This window comes from Pseudophryne corroboree, chromosome 11, assembly GCF_028390025.1.
Source record: "Pseudophryne corroboree isolate aPseCor3 chromosome 11, aPseCor3.hap2, whole genome shotgun sequence".
Taxonomy (NCBI): domain Eukaryota; kingdom Metazoa; phylum Chordata; class Amphibia; order Anura; family Myobatrachidae; genus Pseudophryne; species Pseudophryne corroboree.
In genome coordinates, this window is record NC_086454.1 from 136,357,222 (window position 1) to 136,375,283 (window position 18,062).

The window sequence follows — 18,062 nt, forward strand, 5'->3', positions numbered from 1 at the left end:
AAAAATGTGTGTTTCAAGATTACTCATGTCTTATTTCTGTTCAAAGAATATTGCTTAATGAAGCTAGTCATTCTACCACGCTCCACAGTTTACATAATACGACATTATACCTTATTTTATAGAAGCATGACTAAGCAACAGCTCATTGGATACCATATAATATATGTATGATGCAGGATGTATGATGTGCAGGTTTCAGTAACTTTTACATTTATTACAAAATATTGCAGAACATAGTGCATTATATTTACATTTAAATTTCCCGATTCCCGGTACCCAATCACTACATTTTTATTTAGTAAGTTAGTCATTGAAAGTTGAATCGTTGAAAACCAGAAATTCATATAACCCATTTGAAATGAATGGCACTACAGTGTATTTGTTTATTGTTAGCCTTAGAATGCTGTAACCAATAGCTATGAAATATTTCAGCGTTTACATGTAATATGATGATGGTGCGGTCTTTAAGTAATTCTGCCCAGGACTGGGGAGAGAAATGACAAGGCAATTGGTAGAGATATGTTCCCCTTGACTCTTTGATTATCAGCTCTGCTGTGTTGTTGACTGCACTCTTTGCATTACGTATATTGTGGTCCTAGTAGACACTGACTCAAAAAGAAAATGTGTCTTCTGTATTTAGTCCTAGCAGCAGTTTCCTTGTATAAATAGAAACCGTTTTGCTCCTTGCCATATAAGGCAATCCAAATTTGACTCTTGAACTCTGACTTGATTTCATATCCCACAAGGGTATAGAATAAAACTGCAGAATGGTGTGTAATGGGAAGGAATGCTACTCAAATGTGACAACTCTGCTAGATTATTAAGGGGAATATTCACAAATCCCACAAGCACATACACTCCCGAGTATTGTATAGTATAGTATAGTATTGTATATTGTATAGTTATATTATACCACGTTCACATTGACAATTAGCGGGTTGCACCCGGGACTCGTGCACGAGTCCTTCCCGGGTGCAACCCGCTTGAGACCCCGTTCAGAGTGATGGCCCGACACGGCATATTGTCGCGTCGTTGACGTCACCAGGTCACATGCGGGGTCGGCGCTTGGAGATCAGATGATCTACAAGCGCCGCCCGCTCCTATAGTGTGAATGGGTCCCGAACCTTTTCATACTTAACGATTCACGTGGACTACGCTTGGAACGGTAATCTGTGCCGAGCGAAGCGAAGGCACCATGCCCGAAGCATGGCGAGCGAAGCGGTGCACTAATTGGGGTTCCCGGTCACTCTACGAAGAAAACGACACCAAAAAAACATAAAAACTCATGTCGACCTTTTTCCATGTCGACCTTGTTCCTGTCGACCTTTTTTGTTGTTGACCTGGAGTCCCAGACCCGTATGTTTGAGGTATTGCAGATCTGGTGTCTTTTTAGCTGTCCCGGTAAACATTTGTACAGTTGTCACCCCAACCTTTATAGCATCCTCTTCCCCTTTTATAGCCGCCTTGCAGCACAGGAACTGGAGTGTGAACGTTACTTTCTGCCATCAGTCATTGCTGTATCCACACACCTTCATGTATCACAACCACCTTATTATTATTATTATTATCCTTTATTTGTATGGCGCCACAAGGGTTCCCGCAGCGCCCAATTACAGAGTACACGTGCACATAATCAAAACAGGAAAACAGTGACTTACAGTTGAAGACAATATAGGACAAGTACAGGGTAACTAAGCATAACTACACAAGTAATCGACATAGAGATAAATTCCAAGGTGGCCAAAAAACGTCGGGATTTGGGCAGTTGAGGATTATTAAAGTAAGAAAAGGATAAGCACATGAGGGAAGAGGGCCCTACTCGTGTGAGCTTACATTTAAGGGGAGGGGTAGACAGACAGGGGTGACACAGATGGGGTACATAGAGAGCGTGGATCTTTCTTTTTCATCCACTAGGGGTCACTGGAGTACTCTTGGGATATGGACGGCTTCCACCGGAAGAAGGCACTGAATAAATTAATTTTGAGACTACTCCTCCCCTCCATATCCTGCAGCACTTCAGTGTTTTTTCTGTGCTCGACACAGTTAGAAGGCATAGTGGAGCTCGTCCACAAAGTATTGGATTTTTTTTCTAAGTTTTTTTTTCGTCAATTTCCACGTCCTTTCCCCCCTTCTAACAGGCGTGGGTCAGGGACAGTGGAAGCGGCTGAGTAGCCGTGAGTGTCGGACCTCTCTGTAAAGAGCTCCCTCACTCCACTTGCAGGCTGCCTGCAGGAAAGCTGGACGGAGCTTGGATGAAAGCCCCGTCATAGACTTCTGTCACGGTCCAGGTATGTTGGGTTGGGGCGGTCAGCGCTTGCTGCCGCTCCACTGTGGGGGATTATTTGGTACTCACCGCTGCCCGGGGCGCGCTCTCACTCTCCGGCCCCCAGCATCCTAGGAGACCGCTGCTCCCTGCGCAGCAGCAGCGCTGCTTGGCTACACAAACACGCCGCCATGCTGTGTGTGGCGGGCGGGAGCACGTGTGCATAGGCCGCTCCACGGCTCTATGCAGCACGCTCTCTGCTTCCGCCATCCGCCCGCAGCAGCCGAGGAGTTCCGTTGTCCGGGGCCTACAGGACAGGCCGCTCACACGGCCCTTTGCAAAAACTTCCACAGGCCCAGACCCGGTGCTGTACACGGAGGTCGTGGGAGTGGGGGGGGAGACTTTAACAGTATTGGGCAGTGTTAAGTTTTAAGAAAAAAAAAAAAACTTGGTGCTTAGTATGTTTAATGTTCTCCTGTCTGTTCCAGGTTTCCTATTTTACATCTCAGCTAAGAGTGGTACTAGGGGAATTTTTGGGTCAGTTTTCGTATTAGCAGGCACTGCACTTGCCTAAGATATATACCAGGAACTTTGGTGTTATTACTGAGTCGTGCAGTCTGTCTGTGTGGAGTTTGTATTGTCTGTCATAATGAGTAAGACACCAGCAAAATCTAAGAAACATTTGTCATGTCATGTCTGTAAGAGTGTGTTGCCTGATGGATCCACCACATGTACAGCATGTGTTGTTAATACAGCCATAAATACGATTTCCATTCCAGAAGTAAAGCCAGCATCTCAGGACCCTCCGTGGGCTTTACTTGCAGATGTATTAGTTGGTTTACAATCAGAGCTGGCCGCCTCTCGTGAAGAAAGAGAGGCGGCAAGATCTGAGTTTAAAATGAGACCATTTGAGTTACCTGGAGAATCTCAAGCTGGTCATAAGTCCACCTTGAGTGGAAAAGATAAGTTTCCTTTTCCTACTAATTTTCCTGTCTCTGGGATACTAGATCTCACTGAACAGGAGTATGAGGAGGGCGAAATAGAACAACAGTCAGAAGGTGACGACTTTGACAGCCCAGGTATTGACAATCTCATCAGAGCAGTTCGTCAGTCGCTGGAGTTTACAGAAACTGAGGAGCCACTGACGAATGATGAAGTAGTCTTTACTAAACGACAGAGATCTCCGATGTGTTTCCCTATCTCGGAATCTCTTAATAAAATGTTACTGGAGTCACGGAAAAATCCGGACAAACGGTTTTCTATTCCTCGTAGATTTAAATCGAGTTACCCGTTTCCAGAGGCCATGACAGCTACATGGGAGAACCCACCATTGGTGGATTCATCCGTATCTAAACTTACGAGGAAGTTAACCATACCAGTACCAACTGCTACTACACTTAAAGACCCTGCAGATCGTAAAATAGAGGCTATGCTAAGGTCCATGTATACAGCAACTGGAGTGCTGTTAAGACCTGGGTTGGTTGGCATTTGGGTTACTAAAGCTTTAATGGTATGGATAAAAGAGCTCAAGTCGGCTCTGCAAGATGATCATCTTATACTTCTCGCAGATCAAATCTGGGAAGCTGCTGAATATTTATGTACAGCTTCTACTGACGTCTGTCAGCTTACTTCTCGCCTGTCCTCATCGCTAGTCATAGTACGACGAGCACTTTGGCTGCGTTCGTGGCAGGCGGAGACGGAGGTTAAAAAAGGTATAGAGGCATTGCCTTATGATGGCGAGAAACTTTTTGGTCCTGAATTGGACAAATGGATTTCTGAGGCTACTGGAGGGAAGTCTGTTTTTCTTCCTTCGCCTACAACTATACCTAAACGGAAATATTCTGGTCCGGCGTTCAAATCCTTTAGAACTCAGCCCTTTCGTGGGCAGGGCACAGGAGCAGTCACGCCGGGCAGAAGAGGTCGGGGACGTAGTGCCCGACAATCCAATGCACGTCGTCAAGACACCAAGACCACTAACAAACCAGTGGCATGACGGGCTCCCAGCCCATCTCGGATCCCCAATTGTGGGAGCACGCCTTCAGAGCTTTCAGGGGGCGTGGCTGCAGACGTCCACAGATGGGTGGATCCGCAATTTAGTATTAGAGGGTTACAAAATAGAGTTCGATTATCTTCCGACAGGAAGATTTTTCACGACAGGACTGCCTGTGTCGGACGACAAGAAAGCAGTTCTGCAGGTTGCCATTCAGTCTCTGCTGAATGCTGCAGTGATAATTCCAGTCCCTGTGCAGGAACAGGGGCAGGGTTATTATTCCAGTCTGTTTTCTGGTACCAAAACCAGATGGCTCAGTCAGGCCAATATTGAACCTAAAAGGTCTCAATCATTACGTCACTTACCACAGATTCAAGATGGAATCTCTCAGGTCAGTAATTGCAGGGTTAGAGCCACAGGAATTCATGATTGCACTAGATCTCAAGGATGCGTATTTGCACATTCCGATTTGGCCACCTCACCAAAGTTTTTTAAGGTTTGCGATAAGGCGAGACCATTACCAATTTCAGGCTCTACCGTTTGGCCTCTCATCAGCGCCTCGGGTATTCACCAAGGTAATGTCCGTGATGACAGCTCATCTCAGGTCCCTAGGGGTAATAATTGTTCCGTATTTAGACGATCTACTCATAAAGGCTCCGTCTCAACAATTGCTTCTCCAACATGCCTTGCTAACGTACAATGTACTAGTTCAGCACGGTTGGATAGTCAGTTTAAAGAAATCACATCTAATTCCGTGTCAACGACTTCAATTCCTAGGGATGATTCTCGATACAGTAAAACAAAGGGTTTACTTGCCACAACAGAAAGTACAGGGCATTCGTCATCTGGTGCAATTAGTGCTCAAGCCACGCACAGTCTCAGTACATTTGTGCATTCGCCTTTTAGGCACAATGGTGGCGGCTTTCGAAGCACTTCAGTTCGGAAGATTTCACTCACGTCCGTTTCAACTGGAGGTGTTAGCACAGTGGTCGGGATCACATCTGCAGCTGCACCACAGGGTGAGGTTGTCACCACAAGTCAGGGTGTCTCTTCTCTGGTGGTTAAAAATACACAATCTATCTGCAGGGAGACGATTCGGAGTCGCGAATTGGATAATTCTGACAACGGACGCAAGTCTCAGAGGTTGGGGAGCTGTAGTTCAGAGTTATCGGCTCCAGGGCCTCTGGGCGGATCACGAAAGATCGCTATCCATAAATGTTCTGGAACTCAGGGCGATTTACAATGCTCTAAGACAAGCGGTGTACATGTTTCGTTTTCAGACTGTGCAGGTGCAGTCAGACAATGCGACGGCAGTCGCATACATAAACAAACAAGGAGGAACGAGAAGCCGCATGGCTATGCGGGAAGTAGCTCGGATCCTCAGATGGGCCGAATATCACCAGGTGATATTATCGGCAGTGTTCATTCCTGGATGGACAACTGGGAGGCAGATTTTCTCAGTCGTCGGGATTTTCATCCAGGAGAGTGGGCATTAAATCCAGAAGTTTTTCAGATGTTGATCCAGAAGTGGGGTTACCCTCAGGTGGATCTAATGGCATCCCGCCACAATCATCAGGTGTCAAGATATGTGTCCAGAACAAGAGATCCAGGGGCAGTGGCGGTGGATGCTCTCACAGCCACGTGGCCATACAGCCTTGTGTATCTGTTTCCACCGTTTCCGCTGCTCCCGCTGGTGCTAAAACGGATCAAGAGAGGGTTCGTCACAGTCATTCTAATAGCGCCTCATTGGCCTCGGAGGGCTTGGTTCTCGGATCTTCTCGGGTTACTCGCAGACGATCCATGGCCACTCCCACTACGTCCGGACCTGTTACAACAGGGTCCGTTCCTCTACCCCGATTTAGCGCGGCTGCGTTTGACGGGGTGGCTGTTGAAAAGGCCATCTTAAGGAAAGAGGGCATTCCTGAGTCTGTTATACCAACCATGGTACGAGCTAGGAAGCCGGTTACGGCAGCTCATTATTATAGAATTTGGCGTACTTATATAGGTTGGTGTGAAGCTCGGAAATTTCCGACATCGTCTTTTAAATTATCCCGTCTTTTGTTATTTTTACAAATGGGGTTAGATGGAGGACTACGTCTTTCCACACTAAAGGTGCAGGTATCTGCGTTGTCAATTTATTTTCAAAGGAAATTGGCCTCGTTGCAGTCAATACATACGTTTCTACAGGGTGTAAAGAGGATACAGCCTCCTTTCATTCCACCTACAGCACCATGGGACTTGAATCTGGTTTTAGATTTCTTACAGTCCGATTACTTTGAACCCTTACAACAAGTGGATATTAAATTTCTCACTTGGAAAACGATTTTTCTTTTAGCCTTAGCCTCGGCTAAGCGTGTTTCAGATTTGGGTGCCTTGTCATGCAAGTCACCGTATTTAATTTTTCATGATGACAGAGCGGAACTTCGGACGAATCCCGTTTTTCTACCAAAAGTAGTGTCGTCTTTTCACATCAATCAACCAATAGTAGTTCCTGTGTTAACAGGAGATTCTGGAATGTTGGATGTAGTTCGCGCATTGCGCATCTATGTTTCCCGAACGTCTACTGTGCGTAAGACAGATACGTTGTTTGTTCTCTATGACGCAGCTAAGAGGGGTTGGCCAGCCTCTAAGCAGACCTTATCCAGATGGATCAAACTGACTATACGTCAGGCTTACCTTTATGCTAAGTTACAGCCACCTACTTCAGTAACAGCTCATTCCACACGTTCTGTGGGGACGTCATGGGCAGCGAGTCGTGGGGCTTCTACGACACAGCTTTGCCGTGCGGCTACTTGGTCGTCAGTGCACACGTTTGTGCGCTTTTACAAGTTTGATACGTTCGCGGCATCAGCATCTAGCTTTGGCCGTTTAGTGTTACAAGGGCCAAACAGCTCTCCCGCCACGGAGGAGACTTTGGTACATCCCAAGAGTACTCCAGTGACCCCTAGTGGATGAAAAAGAAAATAGGATTTTGGTACTTACCAGGTAAATCCTTTTCTTTGAATCCATAGGGGGCACTGGACGCCCACCCAGAGCAGTTTACCTGTTTTAGGAGTTCAGTGGTTCTTATGGTAACACACTTTCACGACTGGTTTAAATTTAACAAGGGTTAATCAGTTATGGTGTCAACTGTTTAGTTGTCTGTTACGTTGTGTCAACTTTATTGTTGTCTGTGAGACTATATGTAATTCTCCTTTTGTCAATCTCTCTATCGATCCTGTTCGGCTCAGTAAAAAACACTGAAGTGCTGCAGGATATGGAGGGGAGGAGTAGTCTCAAAATTAATTTATTCAGTGCCTTCTTCCGGTGGAAGCCGTCCATATCCCAAGAGTACTCCAGTGCCCCCTATGGATTCAAAGAAAAGGATTTACCTGGTAAGTACCAAAATCCTATTTTCTCGTTGCCTGCATCTCAAAGCTTTACTTACAGTTGAGCTGGTATCTTAAGATACCTGTTCAGCTCTATACATATTCTTAGCTAATTTCTTCATAAATATTTAGCATTCACTGCTATAACTTGACATACATTAAAAGCCGCAATCTGTATAAAGACTCTTATTGTTGAAATAATGCATGTAAACTGTTTCGTTACAGCAATGACAGGGAAAAGTACTGCAGACTAAAACATAAGTCTGGCCTTTGCAATAATGCTTCTTTCTACAGTTACAAAAATATGAGAGATATACAGAACTTTTCTTTATCTTGTGAACAACATGTCAACCTGTATTTCTCTGACGTCCTAGTGGATGCTGGGAACTCCGTAAGGACCATGGGAAATAGCGGCTCCGCAGGAGACTGGGCACAAAAAGAAAGCTTTAGGACTACCTGGTGTGCACTGGCTCCTCCCCTTATGACCCTCCTCCAAGCCTCAGTTAGATTTTTGTGCCTGACCGAGCAGGGTGCAATCTAGGGGGCTCTCCTGAGCTTCTTAGATAAAAGTTAGTTTTAGGTTTTTTATTTTCAGTGAGACCTGCTGGCAACAGGCTCACTGCATCGAGGGACTAAGGGGAGAAGAAGCGAACCTGCCTGCTTGCAGCCAGCTTGGGCTTCTTAGGCTACTGGACACCATTAGCTCCAGAGGGATCGAACACAGGCCCAGCCTCGGAGTCCGGTCCCAGAGCCGCGCCGCCGGCCCCCTTACAGAGCCAGAAGCAAGAAGAGGTCCGGAAAATCGGCGGCAGAAGACATTGCTCCTCATGCACACCTCACACTGCGGTCACTGATGGGTGCAGGGCGCTGGGGGGGGGGCGCCCTGAGCAGCAATATTAACACCTTGGCTGGCAAAAATACATCACATATAACCCCCAGGGCTATATGGATGTACATTAACCCCTGCCAGAATCCATAAAAATGCGGGAGAAAAGTCAGCGAAAAAGGGGCGGAGCTATCTCCTCAGCACACTGGCGCCATTTTTCCCTCACAGCTCCGTTGGAGGGAAGCTCCCTGGCTCTCCCCTGCAGTTAATACACTACAATTTAGGCGCAGTATACATATATATATGCAGCTATAAGGGAAAACACTTTTTATAGGTGCTATCCCTGTGATATATAGCGCCCTGGTGTGTGCTGGCATACTCTCCCTCTGTCTCCCCAAAGGGCTTTGTGGGGTCCTGTCCTCTATCAGAGCATTCCCTGTGTGTGTGCTGTGTGTCGGTACGGCTGTGTCGACAGGTATGTGGAGGATAATGAGGTGGAGGCGGAGCGAATGCCTGTAAATATGTTGTCACCCCCTGCGGGGTCGACACCGGTGTGGTTGAACTTATGGAAAGATTACGTGAAAGTGTCAACTCCTTACATAAAAGGTCGACGACACAGAACAGCCGGCTACTCAGCTTGTGCCTGTTCCAGCGTCTCAAATGTCATGGGGGGCTCTAAAATCGCCCGCTACCTCAGATAACAGACACAGATGTCGACACGGATACTGACTCCAGTGTCGACGTCGATGAGACTGGTGTACCCTCCAAATAGGTCCACCCGTTACAGGATTGAGGCAATGAAAAATGTATTACACATTTATGATTATACCCCAGGTACCACATAAAAGGGTATTGTGTTTGGTGAGAGAAAACTATTAGTAGTTTTTCCTGCATCTGAGAAATTAAATGAGGTGTGTGAGGAAGAGTGGTCTTCCCCCGGTAAGAAATTGATAATTTCTAAAACGGTTATTGGCAGCGTACCCTTTCCCGCCAGAGGATAGGTCACGAGGGGAAACACCCCATAGGGTAGATACAGCGCTTACACGCTTATCAGAAAAGGTGGCACTACCGTCTCCGGATACGGCCGCCCTGAAGGGACCTGCTGATAGAAAGCAGGAGGTTACCCTATAAGATATAGTCACACACTAGGGCATTATATTGCGACCAGCCGTTGCTTCGGCATGGATGTGCAGTGCTCCCGCTGCGTGGTCAGATTCCCTGTCGGAAAATAACTATGGATAGGGACAATATTTTGCTGAAAATAGAGCATATAAAAGACGTGGTCTTATACATACGTGATGCACAGAGGGATATTTGCCGGCTGGCATCAAAAATAAGCGCTAGGTCCATTGCCGCCAGACGGGGGTTATGGACTTGGCAATGGTCAGGCGATGCCGACTCGAATCGGCACATGGAAGTTGCCCTATAAGGGGGTAAAACTGTTTGGGGATGGGTTTTCAGACCTCGTTTCCACAGCTACTGTTGGGAAATCGATTTTTTTGCCACAGGCTACCCCACAACAAAAGAAAGCACCGTATCATCAAGTACAGTCCTTTCGGCCCCAGAAAAGCAAGAGGGCTAGAGGCTCATCCTTTCTGCCGAGAGGCAAAGGTAGAGGAAAAAGCTGCAACACACAGCTAGTTCCCAAGAGCAGAAATCCTCCCTGCGTCCGGTAGGTCCACAGCATGGTGCGGGGGCTGCTCAGGCGGACCCGGGTACGGTGGGGGCCCGTCTCAGAAATTTCAGCGGACAGTGGGCTCTCTCACATGGATCCCTGGGTCCTTCAAGTAGTATCTCAGGGGTACAGGCTGGAGTTCGAGACGTTCTTCCCCCCGCCGTTTTCCTAAAATCTGCCTTACCGGCACCTCCCTCTGCCAGGGAGACGGTGTTGGTGGATATTCAACACTATAATCACAACAAGTGATTGTCAAGGTGCCCCTCCTTCAGCAAGGAAGGGGTTACTATTCCACAGTGGTTGTGGTACCAAAACGTTTCGGTGAGACCCATCTTGAAATTAAAATACTTGAACTTTTATATCAGAAGATTCAAGTTCAAGATGGAATCGCTCAGGGCGGATATTACGAGCCTGGACGAGGGGGATTACAGGGTCTCCCTGGACATCAAGGATGCGTACCTGCATGTCCCCATTTACCCTCCTCACCAGGAGTACCTCAGATATGTGGTACAGGACTGTCACTATCAGTGCCAGACGCGGCCGGTGGAGTTGTCCACGGCACCGAAGGTCTTTACCTAGGTAATGGCAGAAGTGATGATACTCCTTCGCAAGAAGGAAGTTTTTATTATCCCGTACTTGGACGATCTCCTGATAAAGGCGAGGTCCAAAGAACAGTTGGTAGTGGGGGTAGCACTCTCTCGGGAAGTGCTACAACAGCACGACTGGATTCTCAATATTCCAAAGTCACAGCTGGTCCCGACGACACGTCTTCTGTTCCTGGAAATGTTTCTGAACGCAGACCAGAAAAGAGTGTTTCTTCCAGTGGAAAAAGCCGAGGAGTTGTCATCTCTAGTCAGAGACATCCTATAACCAGGACAGGTGTCGGTACATCAATGCACACGAGTCCTGGGAAAAATGGTAGCTTCGTACGAAGCATAATTCCATTCGGAAGACTCCACGCAAGGACGTTCCAGTGGGACCTGTGGGACTAATGGTCCGGGTCCCATCTTTAGATACAACAGCGGATAACCCTGTCAGCAAGAAACAGGGTGTCGCTGCTGTGGTGGCTGCAGAGGGCTCATCTACTAGAGGGCCGCAGATTCGGAATACAGGACTGGGTCCTGGTGACCACGGATGCCAGCCTTCAGGGCTGGGGTGCAGTCACACAGGGAAGAAATTTCCAAGGAGATTTCGCTTCACATAAATATTCTGCAGCGAAGAGCCATTTACAATGCCCTAAGCCAAGCAAGGCCCCTGCTTCAGAACCAGCCGGTACTGATCCAATCAGACGACATCACGGCGGTCGCCCATGTAAACAGACAGGGCGGCACAAGAAGCAGGATGGCGATGGCAGAAGCCACAAGGATTCTCCGATGGGCGACCTACACCCAGGAGAATGGGGACTTCATTCAGAAGTTTTCCAAATGCGGGTAAACCGTTGGGAATGACCACGGGTGGACATGATGGCGTCCCGCCTCAACAAGAAGTTGAAAAGATATTGCGCCAGGTCAAGGGACCCTCAGGCGATCGCTGGGGACGCTCTAGTGACACCGTGGGTGTACCAGTCGGTTTATGTGTCTCCTCCTCTACCTCTCATACCCAAGGTACTGAGAATAATAAGAAGGCGAGGAGTGAAAACAATACTCGGGGTTCCGGATTGGCCATGAAGAGCTTGGTACCCGGAACTTCAAGAGATGCTGGCAGAGGACCCTTGGCCTCTGCCGCTTAGACAAGACCTGCTGCAGCAGGGACCCTGTCTGTTCCAAGACTTACCGCGGCTGCGTTTGACGGCATGGCGGTAGAACACCGGATCCTAAAGGAAAAGGGTATTCCGAAGGAAGTCATCCCTACCCTGATCATAGCCAGGAAGGATGTCACCGCAAGACATTATCGCCGCGTTTGGCGAAAATGTATTGCTTGGTGGGAGGCCATGAAGGCCCCGACGGAGGAATTTCAACTATGTCGATTCCTGCACTTCCTGCAAGCAGGGGTGACGTTTGGGCCTCAAATTGGGGTCCATCAAGGTCCAGATTTCGGCTCTGTCGATTTTCTTCCAGAAAGAACTGGCTTCACTGCCTGAAGTTCAGACTTTGGTTAAAGGAGTACTACATATTCAGCCTGCTTTTGTGCCTCCTGTGGCACTTTTTGGATCTCAACGTGGTGTTGGATTTCCTAAAGTCGCATTGGTTGAGCCACTTAAAACCATGGAGCTAAAGTATCTCGCGTGGAAAGTGGTCATGCTGTTGGCCTTGGCCAGGCGTGTGTCAGAATTGGCGGCTTTGTCATGTAAAAGCCTTATCTGATTTTCTATATGGATAGGGCAGAGTTGAGGACTCGTCCTCAGTTTCTCCCAAAGGTGGTCTCAGGTTTTCACTTGAACCAACCTATTGTGGTGCCTGCGGCTACTAGGGACTTGGAGGATTCCAAGTTGCTGGAAGTAGTCAGGGCCCTGAAAATTTTATTTTTCCAGGACGGCTGGAGTCAGGAAAACTGACTCGCTGTTTATCCTGATGGCACCCAACAAGCTGGGTGCTCCTGCTTCTAAGCAGTCTATTGCGCGCTGGATTTGTAGCACTATTCAGCTGGCGCATTCTGCGGTAGGATGACCGCAGCCTAAATCAATAAAAGCCCATTCCACAAGGAAGGTGGGCTCATCTTGGGCGGCTGCCCGAGGGGTCTCGGCTTTACAACTTTGCCGAGCAGCTACTTGGTCAGGGGCAAACACGTTTGCAAAATTCTATGAATTTGATACCCTGGCTGAGGAGGACCTGGAGTTCTCTCATTCGGTGCTGCAGAGTCATCCGCACTCTCCCGCCCGTTTGGGAGCTTTGGTATAATCCCCATGGTCCTTACGGAGTTCCCAGCATCCACTAGGACGTCAGAGAAAATAAGAATTTACTTACCGATAATTCTATTTCTCGTAGTCCGTAGTGGATGCTGGGCGCCCATCCCAAGTGCGGATTGTCTGCAATACTTGTACATAGTTATTGTTAACTAATCGGGTTCTTGTTGTGAGCCATCTATTCAGAGGCTCCTCTGTTATCATGCTGTTAACTGGGTTTCATATCACAAGTTGTACGGTGTGATTTGGTGTGGCTGGTATGAGTCTTACCCGGGATTCAAAATCCTTCCTTATTGTGTACGCTCGTCCGGGCACAGTATCCTAACTGAGGCTTGGAGGAGGGTCATAGGGGGAGGAGCCAGTGCACACCAGGTAGTCCTAAAGCTTTCTTTTTGTGCCCAGTCTCCTGCGGAGCCGCTATTCCCCATGGTCCTTATGGAGTTCCCAGCATCCACTACGGACTACGAGAAATAGAATTATCGGTAAGTAAATTCTTATTATTGTCCCCACAGGGTATGACTTTGCAGCAGTGTTGGAGTGGTTTGCTGAACGTGTGGATCGCATCATTCTGCTCTTTGATGCTCACAAACTGGACATATCTGATGAGTTTTCAGAGGTCATCAAAGCTCTCAAAAACCATGAAGATAAAATTCGCGTTGTGTTGAACAAGGCGGATCAAATTGAAACCCAGCAGCTTATGAGAGTTTATGGGGCTCTCATGTGGTCATTGGGCAAGATCATTAACACTCCAGAGGTGGTTCGTGTTTACATTGGTTCATTCTGGTCCCATCCTCTGCTCATCCCAGACAACCGCAAGTTATTTGAAGCAGAAGAACAGGACTTGTTTAAGGACATTCAATCCCTACCCCGCAATGCTGCCCTTCGCAAGCTTAATGACCTCATTAAAAGAGCCAGACTGGCCAAGGTGAGCTGAAAGGACATGATAATTAGCAGTGACTATGTTATGGCGCTTAAATTCAATACAAAAATAGATATTTTTACATTTATTTGGTCTAAGGGAGTGAATTGATACTAACTTTAATAACCACATAATTGCATCATACAGGTTACTCACACAGTATACAGATACTGGAATCCTTAACTGATAATGAGGATATCTAATAAGGTTTTTTCATACCGATGTCAAACTATCTTCCAGCCAGAAACTGTGACCCAACAGTAACTGGGAAAATGTTTCCAGTCATAAAAAAAAAAAACACTTAATCTGTTGAATTGTGAATAAAAAGTCTGTTCCGATTTCACCCCTTGGGTATTTATTCATTTTTCAAAGACCTTGGTAAGAGAGAATCATGTATGTTTATATGCACTCGCCCTCTGTTTCAAAGTTCAAGTCAAATACTTTAATCTCTATTAACTAATTAAACTACATAATGACTAGTGAGATATTGTAGTGTAACACCGGGCATGTACCCAGACATTTTTCAGTGTAGTTTGGGATAGGGCCGGAAGAGGGTCAGGTGACATGAAGAATGCGTGACATACTGTAGCTGTAGGGGGGGGGGAGCGGAAGCTGGACTGTATGAAATCAGCTCTCCCTAGTCTTCTCCAGACTCTGGGAAGTCCCAGGTGATGTTGCAGTGGTGTCATGGCAGTAATAAATGAATTAAGTAAATTCCGTTGCGCTTCACAATTGGCAATTACAGTGATATAACTGATAGTCTGGTTCCATTGCAAGCAGGGAAATGCACCATCTTCACATGCTATTTATAAATTGCAAGTCAGACTTCGCTAAAGTTTGAGCTCTAGTTTATATATGTTCAACACAGGAATGTGTTAAGAGTGCCAGTCACCTTCATGAAATAAAACTGCATCATAACCAGTATAGTGGACCCTACCCATATTGTTTGTGCTGCAAAAGAAACACAAAATAAGTAAAAAAACAAATACAAGTAAATTAATACATGCATAATGAAATCTATTGAAAGAAGACCATCTGAAACAAATATTTTTCCATTTTAATAATTTAAAATTCAGTTTAACTTCAGAACAGGTGACCCTCTGGGTTAGCATAACTAAACTGCTTCAGAACTTCATTAAACTTGTTCAGAGCACTAAAACATATCTCCTCATGAGCTCACTTCCCTCCTCAGGCTTCAGGCACGGTGGCTCACTTTGCTCTCCATAGTTTACTATTCCCAATAGATGCCATGTGGATGATGTTCTGCGGCAGTTTAGTTATACTAACCCAGGGGGGGTCTCATGTTCTGAACTTGAGCCTAAAAATTCTTCTATCTTCACATAGCCCATTTGACACACTTCTTACTTGATAAACCACGAGGAATTAAAAAGATAAAAACAAATAAAGCCCTAATGATGCCATAAGAATTGAGCAGGAGGGTCAGTAGCCATTTAACCAATACCAAGTAGCAAGTGTAGTAAAAACCTTGACATTTGACGAGTAGCAGTTTAATACTGGTACCACTGTGGAGGCACCTTCCAGGTTAATTGGTTTTATTTTTTACCATTATTTCCTCGGTACCTGTAGCTAATGAGTGCTGGGAAAGAGCCCCAATGCTTTTCAGTGCAAAGTTAATAATGTCTTGGAGCGACGTACCACACTTTTTAATGCAGGTACTGCCTAAGGATTTGGGGGTGGTGTGCTCGTGTTGTGGGGGAGGAGGGGCTTGTTTTGTTTTTTTGTTTTCCCGTCATGTATCTTTTTTTGCAGCACAAAACATATTGCAGTCCTCATGAACTTCTATCCCAGGCTATTCAGGTAGCTTGAATGGAGGAAGAAGTAGGATGATGATGCCACTCAAAATATAGTTGCTGAACATAAGTGCCAATGCATTTTTGTGCGTATGTTCTTGGCATATTTCTGTGTTCACTCGTAACTGGGGCTTCCAATTATTTAACCTGGTTATGTTCCTTGTAGTGATACCAAGGTCTGTTCTCGCTGTAGAAAATGGATGATATATTAACACCAGCCTCTGTCCTAATCTGCCTTCAATGTCTCCCTTACAGGTTCATGCGTATGTTATTAGCGCATTAAAAAGAGATATGCCTAATGTCTTTGGGAAGGAGAACAAGAAGAAAGAGCTGATAAACAACCTGGCTGAGATATATATGAAAATAGAAAAGGAATATCAAATCTCTCCTGGAGACTTCCCCAACCTTAAGAAAATGCAGGTAAGCTGTGATTTCCCTTTTCTCTATCGTCCTAGTGGATGCTGGGGTTCCTGAAAGGACCATGGGGAATAGCGGCTCCGCAGGAGACAGGGCACAAAAGTAAAGCTTTCCGATCAGGTGGTGTGCACTGGCTCCTCCCCCTATGACCCTCCTCCAAGCCAGTTAGATTTTTGTGCCCGGCCGAGAAGGGTGCAATTCTAGGTGGCTCTCCTAAAGAGCTGCTTAGAGAAAGTTTAGCTTAGGTTTTTTACTTTACAGTGAGTCCTGCTGGCAACAGGATCACTGCAACGAGGGACAGAGGGGAGAAGAAGTGAACTCACCTGCGTGCAGGATGGATTGGCTTCTTGGCTACTGGACATCAGCTCCAGAGGGACGATCACAGGTACAGCCTGGATGGTCACCGGAGCCTTGCCGCCGGCCCCCTTGCAGATGCTGAAGTAAGAAGAGGTCCAGAATCGGCGGCAGAAGACTCCTCAGTCTTCTAAAGGTAGCGCACAGCACTGCAGCTGTGCGCCATTTTCCTCTCAGCACACTTCACACGGCAGTCACTGAGGGTGCAGGGCGCTGGGAGGGGGGCGCCCTGGGAGGCAAATGAATACCTATTTTGGCTAAAAATACCTCACATATAGCCTCCGGAGGCTATATGGAGATATTTAACCCCTGCCAGAATCCGTTAAGAGCGGGAGACGAGGCCGCCGAAAAAGGGGCGGGGCCTATCTCCTCAGCACACAGCGCCATTTTCCCTCACAGAAAGGCTGGAGGGAAGGCTCCCAGGCTCTCCCCTGCACTGCACTACAGAAACAGGGTTAAAACAGAGAGGGGGGGCACTAATTTGGCGATATGCTTATATATTAAGATGCTATAAGGGAAAACACTTATATAAGGTTGTCCCTATATAATTATAGCGTTTTTGGTGTGTGCTGGCAAACTCTCCCTCTGTCTCTCCAAAGGGCTAGTGGGTCCTGTCCTCTATCAGAGCATTCCCTGTGTGTGTGCTGTGTGTCGGTACGTGTGTGTCGACATGTAGGAGGACGATGTTGGTGAGGAGGCGGAGCAATTGCCTGTAATGGTGATGTCACTCTCTAGGGAGTCGACACCGGAATGGATGGCTTATTTAGGAAATTACGTGATAATGTCAACACGCTGCAAGGTCGGTTGACGACATGAGACGGCCGACAAACAATTAGTACCGGTCCAGACGTCTCAAAAACACCGTCAGGGGTTTTAAAACGCCCGTTTACTTTAGTCGGTCGACACAGACAGGGACACTGAATCCAGTGTCGACGGTGAATAAACAAACGTATTCCTTATTAGGGCCACACGTTAAAGGCAATGAAGGAGGTGTTACATATTTCTGATACTACAAGTACCACAAAAGAGGGTATTATGTGGGATGTGAAAAAACTACCATAGTTTTTCCTGAATCAGATAAATTAAATAAAGTGTGTGATGATGCGTGGGTTCCCCCCGATAGAAAATTATGGGCGGTATACCCTTTCCCGCCAGAAGTTAGGGCGCGTTGGGAAACACCCCTTAAGGTGGATAAGGCGCTCACACGCTTATCAAAACAAGTGGCGGTACCGTCTATAGATAGGGCCGTCCTCAAGGACCAGCTGACAGTAGGCTGGAAAAATATCATAAAAAGTATATACACACATACTGGTGTTATACTGCGACCAGCGATCGCCTCAGCCTGGATGTGCAGAGCTGGGGTGGCTTGGTCGGATTCCCTGACTAAAAATATTGATACCCTTGACAGGGACAGTATTTTATTGACTATAGAGCATTTAAAGGATGCATTTTCTATATATGCGAGATGCACAGAGGGATATTTGCACTCTGGCATCATGAGTAAATGCGATGTCCATAACTGCCAAAAGATGTTATGGACACGACAGTGGTCAGGTGATGCAGATTCCAAACGGCACAAAGGTGTATTGCCGTATAA

The 18,062-nt window shown here is 46.7% G+C and overlaps 1 protein-coding gene across 1 annotated transcript in view; it reads left to right on the forward strand.

Moving 5' to 3' along the window:
• Nucleotides 1-18,062, forward strand: part of EHD1 (EH domain containing 1) — a 101,716-nt gene that overhangs the window by 57,222 nt on the left and 26,432 nt on the right. The window contains exons 3-4 of the mRNA XM_063944842.1: nucleotides 13,477-13,889; nucleotides 15,950-16,114. Coding sequence (XP_063800912.1) covers nucleotides 13,477-13,889; nucleotides 15,950-16,114 — 578 coding nt within the window. The remainder of the gene's footprint in view (nucleotides 1-13,476; nucleotides 13,890-15,949; nucleotides 16,115-18,062) is intronic.